The 17,208-nt window shown below is 38.1% G+C and overlaps 1 protein-coding gene across 1 annotated transcript in view; it reads left to right on the forward strand.

Moving 5' to 3' along the window:
- Window positions 1-17,208, forward strand: part of usp43a (ubiquitin specific peptidase 43a) — a 124,556-nt gene that overhangs the window by 21,818 nt on the left and 85,530 nt on the right. Inside the window, exon 4 of the mRNA XM_016680446.1 lies at window positions 14,593-14,690. Within this exon, the coding sequence (XP_016535932.1) occupies window positions 14,593-14,690 (98 nt within the window). The remainder of the gene's footprint in view (window positions 1-14,592; window positions 14,691-17,208) is intronic.

A 17,208-nucleotide genomic window follows, 5' to 3' on the forward strand; every position in this document is an offset into this window, starting at 1 on the left:
GTGATTGATTGCATGTGAGGCTGCTGCAGGTACATCATCCCTTCTAGCTGGTGTGTCCTGCTCATCCTTCATGATTTTCTGGGTCTGAGTTGTTGGGGTGACGAGGAGAACCTATGCAGACAAAACACTTTCCTGTTCTCTTGAGTTTAGTCTAGTTGCTGAAGTCTATCTCCTCCAGCTGACCTTGGATCAGAAGTCATTATGTCTCTAAATATTTTAGACGACTCAACAATTTTTTTTTAATGTGTACACTTGCTCCCTCATTTTATCAGCTGAGAATACATACATTGATTATGGAATAATTTTAAGTAATTCAATGGCTTGTAGTTCATTTACATTTACACTCGAAATGCTCAAATTAATGTGTTGTTCGGTAAGGACTTTCTTCTTCTGGTAGTCCAAAAACACAGATAAAGCTCTGTCTGTATTGAAAGCATGAAATTAATTTAAATTTCATGCTTTACTGTTAAGGAATACATTAACAGTAAGGAGATTTTTTTTTACCATGTCATACATTCAAAGCATTCTGAAATCATTTTAAAAATGATTTATTCTCCGACTTCCTTATAAATCTGATTCTGAAGTTATTATTTTTTTTAATGAACATACTTAAAGAGTTAATATTTGAGTTAATTAATGGTTTACACAAGTTCAGCTTTAGCAGCATATCTAGACTGGCAATGTTTGCAATGCTTGGTAATTGAACCGAGGCTGATGTCATGCAGTTGGAATGCCAACTTGAAGGCTTTTCTAAATAAGGATTTGCGATGATAGTCGCCTGTTATCAATCAGTCAAGTCAATCAAGTTTAGTTGTATAGCACATTTCAGCAACAAGGCAGTTTAAAGTGCTTTGCATCATAAGAACACAAAGTCATATTTGAACTTCTAATCTCTGTCAGGAGAGCTTACTGTACCAAAACCACCATGACCCAAAACACGACCATCATTGGATAGGTTCCAGATTATATGGCAGACTTTGTAACTAAATCCAGTCTCTGGGATTTTATAAAAAATGTTAATGTAGAATTTCATTACAGCTGTTATGTCTCTTTAGAAATTAATTTCCTCTTGGTAGCTTCGTAGCTGCTGCTTTTATCCTTCCACTAACTGCATATTTAATCTCTTCACTTTTAATTTCTAACTTTGAGACTTCCTGCTTTCGTAGCAACTTTCACAGGAACAAGAGGGAGAGCTGTGATTTTGGGCAACTTGTGAGGAAAAGATGAGAATTTGGGGTTTTCACTTGGCACCTTGCGCTTAAAAAAAGATTCATTAGAACCTCCTGTGTTGTTTTTCCTGTTAGTCTTGTCATTTCCATGCAGATTTCTTGGTTCACACATGTTCAAAAGCATGTACATGTTTGAACCAGGTACAAACATGTACATGCAGTACAAACATGTACATGCTTTGCGGTCTACATAGCGACAGGTCCTGCCATAGTCTGTAGACATTGGTGGTCTGCCTTTAACACCCTGTAATTAGACACTTCCTAAAATACAGCTGGTGGTGTTAGCATTCTCTGGCTGCGAGACTTACGCAACAGGTTTTATAATGAGGTATAGTGCCTTGAAGACGTATTCATAATAATAATTCATCGACATTTGACGTTACAAGCCAAAACAAAGCAGCGCATGAATGTGAAGCTTGATGAATATGACGCATAGTTTTCTTCTAACTTTAAAATAGAAATATGAAAAGTGTATACATTTATATTTAGCCCCCATTTACTTTAATACCCCTAAATAAAAACGATTGCAGTCATTTGCCTTTGTCCTGATACCTTGGTTTCACTGGATGTAACGGCAGGGGTTAGTGCGGCTCGGTACTCTTTTTTTCCATTATAAAAGGATTCATACAACCAACCCATAACTCACCATTTCTGGGTCTCCTTCAGTTCCCGGGCCATAGAACAGTAAATACTGTACAACTCAGATCAATGACGGGGGGGACAGAAAAAAGTCACAGCTTGCGACAAACACTAGACATACCACTGGAATTGGTGCTTAGTAGTTCTAAGGGTTGAAGTTTTCCTCCCACCTTGTTGGGGGATGCAGCAAAAATGTGGAAGAAGGTGACGATACTTGTACCTGACGTCACCTTAAAAACATCATAAATGTTGAAACATGTTGGTGCCGACATCATGCTGTGAGGATTCTTTGATGGGGTTTGAGAAGCTGATCATTCATCCTAAATTGACTGGTTCACATCAAAACATATTCATGTGTTAGAATGTCCCAGTAAATCTCCAAACAGAAATCAAGCTGAGAAACTGTGCCAACACTTAAAATGTGATTATCTGTAGGAGCATGAAACATTTTGAAAATATATTAAAACAGAGTTTTATTCATTTAAATGGCAAGCTTTTCACATCATTTGATAACAGTGTCTAAAACCACATATTGTTTTCCATCCACTTCACAAGGATTCAGTGCTTTGTGTTGGTCAGATGAAATACCCTGACATTTGTGGTTGTAAAGTTGCAAGACATGAGAAAGTCTATTAAAACTTCTGCTTTGCGCTGTAGATTGGGTGGACGATGTAAAAGCGAGCTTTCAGGGCTGAGACTGGAATGAGATCATGAGAGCTCTACTGCAATAATTAAAATGGAGAGAGGACACCTTGTTTCCCAGCGGCCGCTCATACAGTCACTAAAGCTAAACTAAAGCTACTAACGCAGCAGGAGTAATGAGGGTGAAATCCTCTGAGGGATTGAGCGGCCATCGTCACGCGTTGTTATCCGTATGATCAGCGTTTCATTCTCAGAACTGGTCCCACTGGGGAAAGCTGAAAAGAAATGTGGACAAATCTTTTGTTGGTTCAGGTGAACAAAAAGCTCTCTCTGGCTGGTTGTTCATTGTTTCCTGCTCCACGCCCACCCTGCCAGGCTTTCAGTCCTCATGTGGTTGTGTCTTCCTGTCAAACAGGACTTGTCACTGCTATGCAGTCTGACCTGTTCCTCTCGCCTGTTTCTGCACTGGTTTCGTATTTAATCACAAAACAATGCAAACAAAGATCTGCAACCATTATAAAAGGAATTGCACAGGTGATATTTAGAAATGGATATCCATAGTATTTACTCCTCTGCTGCATTTTATGTGTCTACCTCTGTTGGTGCTCATAGCTTTTTTTTTTTTTTTAAGGTTTTACTGCAGCTTAAGTGCTAATGTGCCAGTGTGGCAGATTTTTCAGAGGGATAAAGGATTTTAGAAAACTGACCCAGACGTGTGGCTCAAACTAAAAGCCCCTTTTGACACTAACGGTAGTATAATTTCTCACTGGAATGTGAGGGAAACATTTTAAAAAAGCCTGTTTTCAGATGGATGCTAATGAACTAGTACATAAATCAAAAAACATTAAATCAAAGAAGGATGTTGATCATGTATGTTTTGTTCTTACTAGTGGATCAATACATCCTTTCAAGCTGTTAAAGCTTGAATGGATGCTGAAAGCTTGGTAGAGTTCATCTTTACACTTTTGTTTTAGATGCACCAGACGTATCCACCAATATGAATTGATTAATTTGAAATTTTATTCTTTTTGAGCCCCAACTGATTCAAACCTCTGATTTAGATTCAATTCACTCAACCAGGAAGTTTGTTTCTAATAGGAAATGAGATGGCCGTCTCTTAAAAGATAACATGATAGCTTAAAAAAAGAAAGTATACCCTTCTCAGTAGTCAGTGGGAAACTTTATTGCAACATTTTTATAACCGCTGGGCAGCTTTTTGCATTTTTCCACTGGCATTTTGATTACTTATTTATGTTGAGGAGCTCCAGATATTTACATCTGCCATCACCCTAATCCCCCTACCAGGATATTTATTATCTCTTGTCAGAAGAAACATATTGGCATATTGGTAAAATTACTTAAATTTTCCAGGGGTATGGAACAATTTGAGCTTAATTGTACAAGAAAGTAGTTCATACGTTGAAACTTGTTGTGATGTCTCTTCACTACAGAGAAACACTTTTTTTGTAGCCATCAATAAACTGAACACAGTTGTGGCATGTATTTGGGATCATTGTCTTTTCATGTCCAAGTCTTAAATGTCCGACCCAAGCCCCCTTATAGAAAGTGGCTTAAACTTCATTTAACCACCCAGGACCACAAAGGCTCCAGATCAACTAGAAGGGGTCGAAAAAACCTTTTTAGCATTAACTTGGACTGAGTGCATGCCAAATATGAAAAAAAAAATAATAATAAAAAAAACTCAATCTATTCTCTAGCTTGACTGGAGTTTGCAGCTCCCCTCATAGAGGGACCAAATTTCTCCTAGAGAGAGATTTTTTTTTTAAAGACAAAGTAGGTAAGGATTTGGTTATTTGGCTCAATGACAAGACAAATGATTGGAAGACTCAAGGTGAAGGCATGCTAATTTCTTTGGATTACTTTGAATAGTGCAATACAAAGTGCTTTGTAAACAACGAAAGATAGGAGATAGAAAACAACAAATACATCAAAAACTTCAACAAGGCATCAGATAACAGCAGAAAAACTAAATTAAGACATGATAGAAATGATAAAGCTCTGTGTGACCTTTATAGCTAAGCTGAGGTCCTTTGGCAAACACTGATTCACTTCAATAATTTAAAAACGGTTTAATGTGATCCATTTTTCTGGTGTTGGGCACTTTGGATGTGGAGACCTGTATAGGTACTGTTACACTAATCTAAGTTGTTGCAAATGAAAGTACGTTTTTTTTTTTTCTGTTTCCTGTTGCACACAAAGCTCTTAATTCTGGTAATGTTAAAGTAGTCATCTGGTTATTGATAGACTGCATAGCTTGTTAAAATTTAGATCTGAGTCTTGTATTATTGCTTGCTCTGTGGTTTTTAACCTGTCAGAGTTTATTTATGTTCTGGTTTCTGACCTTGCAATTTTCAGGAAGGAAATCAATGACTTTTATGACTTCAATGAAACAATGAAGCTATCAAACCTAATTGCGGTGTAGCAGTTGTTAGGCTTGGTGTCCGCAGCATCATACTGATGGACTGTTTTGCTGCCTGTTGTACTGGTGCATTGCAAAAAGCAGATTAAATGATGGAGGAAGACGACTTTCAAAGTCCTGGATGTTTTGGACAGATGTGCAGATGTTCCAGCAGGATAATGATGCTAAGGATTGTTTGGAGTGGGTATCACTGAAATCCACACCTCTACTCTACTGAACATATATGCTGAAATGCAAGCTCAGTGCCAGGAAGCCACTGTGGTTGCACAATATTAGGAAATACAAAATTATGATATAATTTTATATTGTGGTGGTGAATAAGCTTCATCCACATTTCCCTCAATTCTTTCTGTTTTTCATTATCACCATAGCTCCCGATTATTTACCATTTTTATCACTAAGATCTGTATCATATGTGGACCAGATCCATCCAAATGGACAAGTATTTTAACTTGCTTGAGTTTGAAATCATATCACCTGGATTGTTATAACCTACCTAATATAATGTCCAAGCAGTCCTTTGCTTCGGCGATGTTGCACAGTGATGTTGTGATGACGGTTGCAATGCTTTAGATTGTGCAGCTCTTAACAAAAACCACCCAGGTTACATGAACCCTATGAATTCTTCCAAAAAGAGTGATGAAGTATCCAGTTTGAAACTGTTAGAGTTCATGGTGACCAAGACATTAAAGCAAATATGAGTAGTGAATGTATATATTTGAGTCTGAATCCATAACTTAGACCCTTTGTGGATTACAGAAGATCCTCAATGACTTGAAGCTAAAAATCATTAAAATTGTATTTTTTTCCCTTATAGTCCAACGCCCAGAGAAACATTTTCAATAAATCAGTTAAACTCCCAAAATTATTGACATTTGCATAAATGAGTATGTGCACCCTTAATTGTAAGTTTCCATTTCTTATATAGACACTTTAAATATACAGCAAAGACCTTCAGCTGTGGTTCAAGTGAGTATGAATTGTCAACGGCCAAAAGTTATTCCTCCCACTGGGGGATTTTTGCCAATTTAAATTTAGAGTTTTCTCAGTTTCTTCTGTTGCACATGATCTCTCTCAATCGTTCGCCGGATGCCAAGCACCAATCAGCTGTGCTGCTTCTTTTCTGATGGGTCCAACGCTCCTGGCAGTGATGATCGTCATGCTCCCCTGCCTCCTGAGAGAGCACAAACAGCCGTACAGGGCCTATCCTCTGTAGAAGTAATACATTCTCCCCGTTTCTTTCTAAAGGCGTGACATCAACTCCTTTATTTCTCTAAATCAATATTTGCTGGGGAATAAACACCTCCAGCATGCAGATTAAACACACGGGAGGGGAAGAGAGAGAGAGAGAGAGAGAGAGAGAGAGAGAGAGAGAGAGATGGCTCCGGCCAAACCAGATTTGGCCGTCGGATCTCTGCCTCTAGCTCTTGTCCGAGGCTGCTTATTTTTCTGTGCTGCGTCTGTTTAGCCTCGCCAGCATCGCCATAGTAACAGCCACAGAGTGACGAGGCTGGCCGGCTGCACTTGGCACCGTTTAAAATGAAGTGGGTGCACGCAGCGCCCTGAGGGGGCAGGTCTGAGATCAGAGAAAGATGCTTTGAAGCTGCGTTTTGGCAACAAAAGAATGAGAAGCCGTGAATAAAGTTTCATCAGTTTGTCAGGAGAAAGCCACATGAAGCGGCACAAGTTAATGAAACAAAGAGGAGAGAAAGCTGATGAGTGGAAGAGGGCAGAGGAGCAGGGCTGAGAGTGCATGTGGGGTTATCTCCCAGCTCGCCTTGTTTCTATAAGCCAGGTCTGAATGGGCCGAATTAGCAGCTGCCCCCAGCTGAAAGAATAAAGGTGACTCAGCTGGTTTACTGCGCGGACAGCATTTCTTTCATTCCTCCCCTCCTCTGGAATGCTTTCCCTTATCTCTCTCTGAGTCAGTCTGGACTTCGCTCTGTTGTTTCTCCGTTTGTTTCCTGTCCCTTATTCAACTTCAAGTTATTTAAGGGTGCCCAGTTAGTTCTGTGAAACCAGCAATATTACAATTAGCTATTGGGATTCTGATGCGTAAAGCTGAGCATAGACATATTATAATTTTCTTAAATTTCTAAATTTGGTAGCAAGCGAACAATGAACAAGCTGTGTGTGGAGGGTGTCAGTCTGCCTTGAAACAGTGCTACCTTAATTAATATGTGGTGGTCCCACAACCTTCACACCATTACTATTTGTTTTTATTGTTTTTGTTTCCATAGAGATTTTAAATTGGCAAATTTATTTTTCTTTCAAGTAAGAGTAAAGTGAGGTCCTGTCGATCTGTAGGTTATCTCTGGGATACAAAAGACTTTAAAATTTACCCAAAATATTCCTTAATACCGACTTCCTAGTTTGAATTCATAAAACTGTGATTTATAATGGAGATGTAGGAAAACCACAATTGCTTTGTGAAAATAAAATCTGTTTCACAAAGAACGCAGCCAGAGTCAAGATGTTGGGCACTAAAGCTAAGGTTGGTAACTACTACTAACATAGCTTCCTTTTGACATTGAGATAGAGATATTTATTAGAAAAAATGGATCTGATCATCTTTAGTTCAAGATGTAACTAATGACCAGAACTCAAAAAGCTTTTCTGATGAGATGTGAAACTTTTCCAAGCAAACTGGTTAACACTAGAAATAGATTCTTAAAAAAACAAACAGTTTGAGTTTATATAAACTTTGATATTTTTTTTGAAAAGTGTAACAAACACTTAGAAATTAGGTGAGATTACTCATTTACTTAGGTAAATCAGTAAACCTAATTGCATCACTATGCCGCTAACAGTTATCTTAAATAAGAACTAATTATTAATGTACAGAGTGACACGGAGAGGTTTAACAGTTCTGAATATACAACTAAACGAGAGAAGTTCTATTCTGTAAAATATAAAATATCGGTTTAATATGAGGACATTTTCATTGTAGTGCATCTAGATCATTATGACTGAACCACTTCATAAAATTTACAACATTCCAGTTTCCAATACTTTCTGGGAGAACTTGCTGTAAATCATCATAATATAAATGGTTTATGGCCACTTATTCATTCAGTAACTAATAAAATCTATTGGAACTGCTAAAGTTTCTCTTTGTGTCAGAGATTTCTACTTTGTAAAAACAAGATCAATTCAAAGAGCAATCAGTTAACTACCAACCCTTCAAAGGGTTACATATTTGGGATCTGATATTTGGTTGTTAGGCACTTCAAATGAAAGAGTTCCTTTGTTTTAAAAATCCTGCTCATAAACTGCATGCTGCCTTTTACCAGATATTTACTGATGCTGCATCGTCTCTAAATACCAGAGGGCGATCTGACTGTTTCCTTAAGCAGCCAGGAGTTATGTCTACATCGGCTCGTCTAATTCACATGCTCTGCAGGAGACATCATCGCTTATCCTGCTGGAGACTGACAGCATCAAGCTGCTACCAGGAGCTGACTACTTCCACTCCACTGACAGATTCCCAGGAGCTCACTGAGCATAAACTGGGGTACACAGTTTCAGAAAACAAAAAATGTAGAGACAAAACTGTGGCGGCAGAAGCTGCGTACAGATCATAGCAACATAAACATGCAGTTCTGTCACCTACTCAAGCAATAATTCATATTTTATATAGTTCTGGGTCGACAACATCATTTTATGTCAACTATTGGCTTTTAACTAGAGGTTAACATAAATACTTTTGACCTTTTAAGGTGGCATCTTTCACAGCAAAGTGGGAATGATGAGAATATATATTTCAAACATAGAAACTTCTTAATTTGTCTCTAAGATGAATTTTCTGAATAAAAGGAAGCATGGAGGAAATCCACCACACAACAATGATTAGGTAAGATTTGAATCACACTTGCAAGAATAGACATTTTAGCTCAGGTTCATGCATTTAAAAAACAAACAAACAAGTGAAATAACCGAGCAAATAGGACTACATGATGTAATGAAAACATCTAATTTCAATACAACTGCTGAACATGGCAATAACAGTATATTTTTATTTTTGTTCCTTCATCATGTCCCACCATTTGTTGTAAACTTCAGCATCTCCACTGAAAGTATACTTACATGTTAGTCGAGTTGAATTTTGACAAGTTCAAAGGAAAAATGTTGGATCTCGACATCTTGATTGTTTCCATGTGTTGGTTCTGCACAAGGCCGCTGCAGTTCACCGGCTGAAGAAGCCAACACTCACAGACAGAGCTTTAGACTGCCATGAATGTGTCTCCGCTCATTTTTTTTGCTGAAGATGTTTATGTACTTCTATGCTGAAAGGAATATGGATACATAAGTGAAGCCCCTGCTGTAAGGCTGCTGCAAAATGTTAAACCTGACGACTGACAACCAGCAGCGGCTCTACAAAGAGCGCCATGGACTTATGTGGGGAAATGTCTTGGCTGAAAAAGTTATATTGAGCATAAATAGGAAATTGCATTTCCCACTATTTTTACCCGATGTTGTAAGGGACAGGTAAAAAACTTCAAGATTTCTTCCAAACCAGTTCTGTACAATTGTGTGTGGCTTTTAGACTGTGGTGGGAGTGATCATGTAAAATGAGGCGTGATCATTGACTAAATCAGCCTTATTTAGTTTCCATTCTCTGTAAACCTTTGGATTTTAATCCAGAGAATCTTGGCATTGCAATGGACTCGGATTTGAACCTTTAAAACTTATAAAGACGATTACAAAGTCGGTCTTCTACCACCTGGAGAACATTTCCTGGGTAAAAAGACAAATATCTCAACAAAATCTTGAGAAACACATCCCTGCATTTATCTTTAGTCGCATTGATTATGGTACTGCAATAGTGTCTTCACAGGTCTCCCTGAAAAGTCAGACAGCTATCACTGATCCAAACCATTGCTGCTCACATTTACAGTAAAACTAGGAAAATAAAGGACATCACCCTGGTTCTTAAGTCCTTACAAACAAACTTGCATATCCATGTTAAGACTGCTTGATATTACGAAATCACGCAGTAGCAATTTGCCTTAAATCAAAAAATTTCCTTCTCTGTTTTCTCATTCATTAGCTTCAGCATTTTGGTTTTAATCATTTGTGCCAGGTGAAAACAGTATTGGAGACTCCATCCAATAAGCTGATTATCTTATTGTCATAGTAAGTATGTTTTTCTGGTGGGTCTTTCTGCAGTGGTCGCTGGATACACCCTGGACAGGTCATCAATCTGCCACAGGGACTACATAAGCAAATTAATGTTGTCCTCCAAACAGCTATTTGTAGAGTTTTTGATATAATGTGGACCCTCAGAATGCATATATTTAGGAATGTATACAAAGATGAACCTGGGTGGATTAGGAAAAATTCAAAACAAAACTCATAAGTGAAATTACTGAATTACTCAAGTGCAAAAAAGTAAAATTTTGCGTTTCAGATATGCTGACATGGATTGTTAACAAGCATCATCAATACTTTGATTGGTGGATGTTGTGCTTTTCATTTGCCAATTATAATTTTCTAGTACGATACCTTCATGCCAAGATGTCATAAAATATAGTAAATGGCAGCCATGTTTTCTGCAGAGATAATTGCTGGACATGCTCAGCCTCCTGGCCGGGTTTGTCCATTTCATGGTTTATTGTTGTCGTGTAATGCTATCTGGGACTGCCTGTATCCCACACCATGGTTTTCCTGCTTTTTTTTTTTTTTTTTTTTTTTTGGCAAATCTTCTCAGGCTCTTATGGATAGAGTGTAGGTGGGTTGAATTTTGCCTCCTAACTATCAGATTTGCCCTTGTTGGCTTAAAATGAACATTATCAGTTTCACAAATGTATCTCTTCTTATCTGGATCTTTTTCTGTCTTCCTGTTTTTAACCAAAGCAATAAGCATCATTCCTTCTGCTTTGTGGCAAAGAAAGTGAGTAATATGAGGAAATGAGGTGAAAAGTGTTGTGGCATTCAAGTTATTAATAAGTACTCGATCCCGGATGCTTGTGAGTGAGCGGGCAGCAGTTTTTCTGAATGTGTAAGGATGACTCAGAGCTGCGGCTGGCAGCAGAGGTGAATGTGTGATGCCTTCTGAGCCAACATGTTGATTGGAAATGTGGTTTGGGATGATAACAGATTCTGTATCTTTTTGTTTGGCCACCGTTTATTTTATCTCTTATTCTCTCTTGTTTAATAAGGAAGACTTTCCAAATTTGTCCTCATTAAGGGCTTAAGAGCAATGACAGGGTTGCCTCTGGTTTGAAAGCTATTACACTTTATGGCTAATAGGCTGTAATTTCCATTAGTGACATCCAAAGTTGATTAACCAAAGTCTGGATATAACAAGTTTAAGTAATGAATAATTTTACTCATTTCAGCAAACTCAGACACATAATTTTAATTCGGTTCACTTTTTTTGTTTTCCCTTTGCACATAGATATCTTCTAAGAATCCATTTAAAGTTGATTTTTTTGACTGAAATCTGCACCCCATTAGTTATAGATCAAGCTTTTTATCTCCAACTGAAGGATCTCATCTTATATGTTCTTCCCAGCTACACAAACTACATTCTTCTTCCTTTTCTCTGTTGCATCGATTTCTGATTTTTTTAGACCAACCCTGTGAGATGAAGAGGCTCTGTGGAGTTGCTCAGGAACAGTCCACATGTCTGTGTGTGCTTCGGGAAATCAGCAGGGCTTTGATACCAGCATATGTTTTCATGTAGGAATTGGAGTGCAGAGATATCCAGAGGGAACCTGAGCCTCCACCAGCAGACAGACAAAGGCCTGCATCTGGGGCAGAAAACATTTCCCCTGGCTGGGCTGGAGAAATATTTTACTCCTCAAACCGATCAGAGCACAGATTCATGGGGGAAGAAAAATTCAGAGTTAGAGAATAAGAAATCATTTCAACTCATTGAGGAGTTCATGTTAGCCTTCCTACCTAACATCATGTGGCCCCTTGAAGATGTCTGCTGACGTTTGGGTTGTTGCCTGATGCAATGGGTGACAGTTTGCAGAAGTCGGATTCTACGAGGACTTTTTGGGTGTGTCAATAACTTTTTTTTTACATAAAGATTTTTCCCATTTCCTTTTATTTTAAAAGTCACTTTTTTATATAAGCATTGGTCTTTTTAAATTCTGTGTAATATTGAAATTATTACACAGAATTATTACACAGAATTTTTTACCAAACTTTTTTACCAAAAAGTTTGGTAAAAACATTGTGGAAACATGGAGGAAAGCAGATGAAATGGCTATGCAGTTGCTAGTTGAAGTTGATTGTTTTATAAATAAAGGTTAAAATTATATTTTATTTTGTTCAGAGGCTGTTGTACTTCACCTGAATAAGACATTTGGTGTTGAAGTGTTTTCTTAAAATCCTCTTTTGTTGCGCTTAATATTCCGCAAATAAGTCCTGGAAAATGTTTACATTTTTTCTATCAAAATACTTTGAGCCACATGTCAAAACGAACATGAGGTCAAATCTGAAACTGAAGGGAAGCTTGGGAACAGCCAGATGTGTTTCTTGGATCTTTTTACCTTGGTACGTATTTAAGTTAGTCATACTTGGAGAAGTTTATGCAGATGCAAAGAAGAAGCTTATTGTTCAAAATTAATGCAGCAATGATTGGATTCTGTCCAAACAAAAGAACAGCCTTGTCAAAGTTAGATTGTCATTTTTCTGTGGACACGGTTCAAGACGAATAGAGAAAGTCTCAGTTCCCCAGAGAGGGAGGGCGAGACGAGTTCTTGGTACCTTGGTGTGTCTGTGCTGAGTCACACAGAAGGTTTTGGTTGGACACTTAAGTGTCTGTTGCCCAAGTTTCCCAGATACAAAACAGCCTGAATAATGAGTTTCAAAGGTCACATGTGGAAACCGTAGTGAAAGTCTACCTCCAAAAAAAAAATCACACCTGTATGTTTTATATACCCATCATTTGAATCTTATCACATGTCATCTTCATTGACATCTTATAATGAAGATGTCAATGCACCTAGAAAATGGCTGATGACTGAAATTGGACGATTTTCTTCTTGACTGATGCTAATCGGAGATTGGCCAGATGATTGATCAGATATTGCTGTCAGATTGCACTGACGACACTGTTTGATGAAGTTTGAGGAAGTTATTACGGAGTGAAGATGACTCAGACTTAGCTATTTTAGGTATCAGAGACTTTTTTAAAAATGAAGTTAGGTATACCTTGAAGAAGCTATGTTCTTTGCCTTTGCAGTCATGGCTTGACACTGGAACAGAGTTGGTGAAATAACATAAGTGTATCAGTCTGTTGCTGTTTTCATTTTTTTGGATTTGCATTGTTATTTTATTTCTTGATATGTTTGAAGTATCTCCTGCTTGTTCAGTCCAGTGCAGCTATTTTTTTTTTTATTTCAGTGAACATTAGCACAATACTTTAGGTATTAAAACCATCTTCTACAGCTAATGGTTAAGAACAGATTTTTTTTAAAACCCCATGTCAGCATGGTTGTCCTACCTGTAAATATCTGTCTGTGTTTACTCAATAAAAATTGCAGACCCTTACCGTAACTCTGGAATTTCCTAAATGCCGCCAGCTTTTGCAAATTTAATGTCGCATAACAGAATCAGGCTGAAGGTTTGAAAGGATAAAGATAAGCAAGTACTCTGTAATCCTTTCAGCCGTTCTGGTATCTGCTGAAGTCAACTTCAGGTAAATCGCTCCTACCTAAAAATGATGGGCATTAAAACAGAGCTGCTCACTATATTGAACTGCAGTCGTCACAGAGGACTGTTTAGACATGATTACCTTGAGGAAATGTCTCAAATGTTGTGCATTCACACTCTGCATATTTCGCCAGGTGGCTGGACTATAACTGCCCCTTGCTCCCCAAACCAGATTTGGTTTTATTGCTAAAACTGAAAGTGTGGTGGGGACATTATGTCATGGTAACTAAGGAAACACATCTGAAAAATGTGGGTTGGATGATAACCAGCAAGACCGAAATTGCAATTCTGAACAATAATATCACACTTACATATTTTCCTGATATTGTGTAGCTCTGGTAATTAATAAAAACTGCAAAAGTACAAAGTGAGTAAAATGAGTAGTGCCCATCAAAGCAGCTCTCCAGGAGCAGAAGTGATTCCCCCGTTAAAAAATAATTATATTTTTAAGTGACTTTTAACTAACTACTGCTTCTTCAGACTGCAGTTGTAACCTTGTTGATAACAGGGGAAAATTGGGAACTTTGAGACTTATTCCTATAGAAATGACTTCCACACTGAAGAGCGTTGTTGGGCCTGTTAGTAGGTACGGTGCACTCTGTGCTTGAGGAAAAGAAGATTTTTCTGAGCAACCAGTCAGCGGACATGGCTGGTCAATCTTAAAATCAACAGATTCTGTTCTACAGTCTGCTTCTCTATTCAACTAAAATTATCTGCCTCACTTATTTATTTCATGCTAAATTTGTGAGAGGAGAAGATTTGGAAGTGAGGTGTTTATCCTTTTTCCAATTGTGAGAAAACAAAGGTAATATAGACAGAATGCTAGCTTCTGGACTCGTGTGGACACAAAAGAATGACATTGCCTTGCCTGTATTTGTGCATTTGCTTTCAGCAGCATTGTCTTGAAAGGTTGACTGCCTCCTACAGTGATTGTTTCCTTAATGTGTCTCTTCCCTACCTTTCTGCCTACAGGCGACCAGTGCGTCAGAGAATCCTTCCAGTTTACCCAGCACACAACAGCCTCGGGGTCGCCACAGCTTTGTCAAGGAACACTTTCAGGCTCAGTACAGGTGAGTGTTGCTGAGATAAACAGGGAGATACATCTACATTAGCATCAGTATTGGCTGGTTTTAGTCATTTAACATTCTGGTTATGATCATGTATAACTGCTCCAAATTTAGCAAGCCAAACAGGCCATGTGGTGCTTGTTTGGGCATGTGGCTGTAATAATGATACAGTATAGGATTGGGTGTTCAGCAGAGGCAGAGAAGCAATTTCAGCTGTATGGTCTTCTTTTCTGGTGTTGAAAGGAAAAATGTATATCAATTATAGTTGGTTGTTGACCATAACAGCATCATTGACACAAGATATAAATATCAGCCCAAACATTCATGTCGGTGGATTCCTAATACATATGTTCAAACACTCCAGAACTTCTTGTAGACATGCTTCTTGTTTTTTTTGTTTGTTTTTTGCTTGTTATATTTTGAGAATAATATCAAACGGAATGTTGCTTTGCCTCTGCAGCCTGTAGGTGTTTCTGGCAAAAGAATGGAAAGTGAGAATAAGGAGGACTACTTTTAAAACTTGGATATCTCATGAATTATTCAGGGTGCTTGCTGTGTACTGTAGATAAGGTGTTAGGGTTGATTTTTTTATTTATTTATTTATTTTTAGTAAGCGCAGGGCAGTACATGCCATTAGAGAGTATATCTATTCAGACATAGTGGGAATGGATGAAAATAGGTCAGACAGACCTATGGAGGATCCATGGGATTTATCTACAGCTCCGGCTCGCCGTGCTTCACTTACAGTACAAAGTTAGCTACCTTCTTCTATGTAGAATTTAGTTACTTCATCCTGGAGGGTAAGAATCTCCGCTAACCGTTTTTTTAATGAGCTGCAAATTTTAAGTTCTAATTCACAGAAAGTTTAAGCAGTTTTAGAAAAGGGACGGAGGGGTTAGGTATTATGTATTTTCAAGGCACATATTGCCATTTTATAACACAATCAAGTAACTTATTAAAATGCTGTGTATATAAAAAATAACTTAAGATATGTGAGTTTTATGCCCTGAAATTGGGGTTCCGTTTCTTTAAGAAGCTACTGCTCTCTGATGCTCCGCCTTCAGCACATCATCACAACAATCTCCATTATGCTGCCTACAATCATTCCTGGCAGTGTTGGACTGAGAAGTAGTTTTTATGATGAGCCCAGACTTGCAGTTCCAGACATTTGCTAACTGCTGCTGCCACTAGTCTGGAGGAGCTGAGTGGAAATGGATGTGGGGCAGGAAAACTCTGAGGCGGAATCTGCAGCTTCAAGGAGGAGCTTTTTGGAAATAGGCAGTATTTTATGGGAGAAAGTGGTTAAGTACCCTGGAGACTCAAGGATTTCTCAAACAGGTATAGAAGAATAAAAAAACACTCCATGTATGTTTTTGACGACGTAACAACATTATAAGATGAAATAGAGCTCAAAAAAGTTGATTTTATATTATACTCCCCCCTTAATGTGTCCAATTATCTCCAGTTTAGTGCTACTTTCTGCTGTTTTTGTGGCTCAGCCTGTCTTCTAATGGATCTCACAAGAGTATACCGACTGGCGGGCACCACAGGTCACTAATGCTTTATGCAACAATGTATCTGCCCTGTAGGCTGTAAGACATGTTTTCATAGTACAGCTTCACATGGTCTATTTTACAAAGGAGTATGTGATGTAAGCCAAAGACACTTCTGCACCCCTATGCCATCATGGATACTGCACTATGCTCTTTGTAATATCCTGGATGTTTTTGATCCTCTCCAGCCTAGAACACAATGTTCAAAAGTTCACCTTAAATGACGTGGATCAAACAGACAAACCGTTTTAAACCTTGCTTGCATCAGTGTACAACACTGTTAACCCAGTAAAAGAGATGACATAGAAAGGATTTGAGTCTAAAGATGCACCCAAAAGTGGTTCTGAGGTCTGAGTATTCCAGTTTATCTGTAAGGCATATTTAAAAACTACAATTTTGACCAAAGTCCTATGCAGAAATAACAAAGTACAAAACGACAAAATAAACAACAATCCCTCACCTACAACTTCATGTCTCATGCTGTATTGACAACCAGTGAGGAAAGATATGTTTTTAAATAATATTTAAAACCATCAAGAGTTGGATTGATGTGTAGATTCAGTTTATTCCACACTAAACACTTGATTTCCTCTGTACTGAACAAATTTGTTTTTCAAACGTAAAACTTGAGTCAAATATATTTCTCAAATTTCTAACTAAACTAAAAGTTAGCACTGTGATTATGAGTTGGTCCAAGCAAACTGTAATCACTTTAATTATGATGGTTGAAATTAAGTTGAGGGTGCGGTTAGCATATAAATGGAAAAAACACAAATATTTTTTCTTAAATTTTGTCATGATTTGTATGTGGTGGTGAGGATGAACGCTGAGACCCAGATGATGATGAAGATTTAATAAGAAGCTCAAAACAGTCCAATGCAGGCAGCACAGCAGAGAGAATAGCACACAGCTAATTACCGGTAGCAACTGATAGAGGACTGAAAAATGAGAGCTGACGCCGTCACAGG

The sequence above is a fragment of the Poecilia formosa genome, unplaced genomic scaffold, assembly GCF_000485575.1.
Source record: "Poecilia formosa unplaced genomic scaffold, Poecilia_formosa-5.1.2 Scaffold242, whole genome shotgun sequence".
Lineage (NCBI taxonomy): Eukaryota > Metazoa > Chordata > Actinopteri > Cyprinodontiformes > Poeciliidae > Poecilia > Poecilia formosa.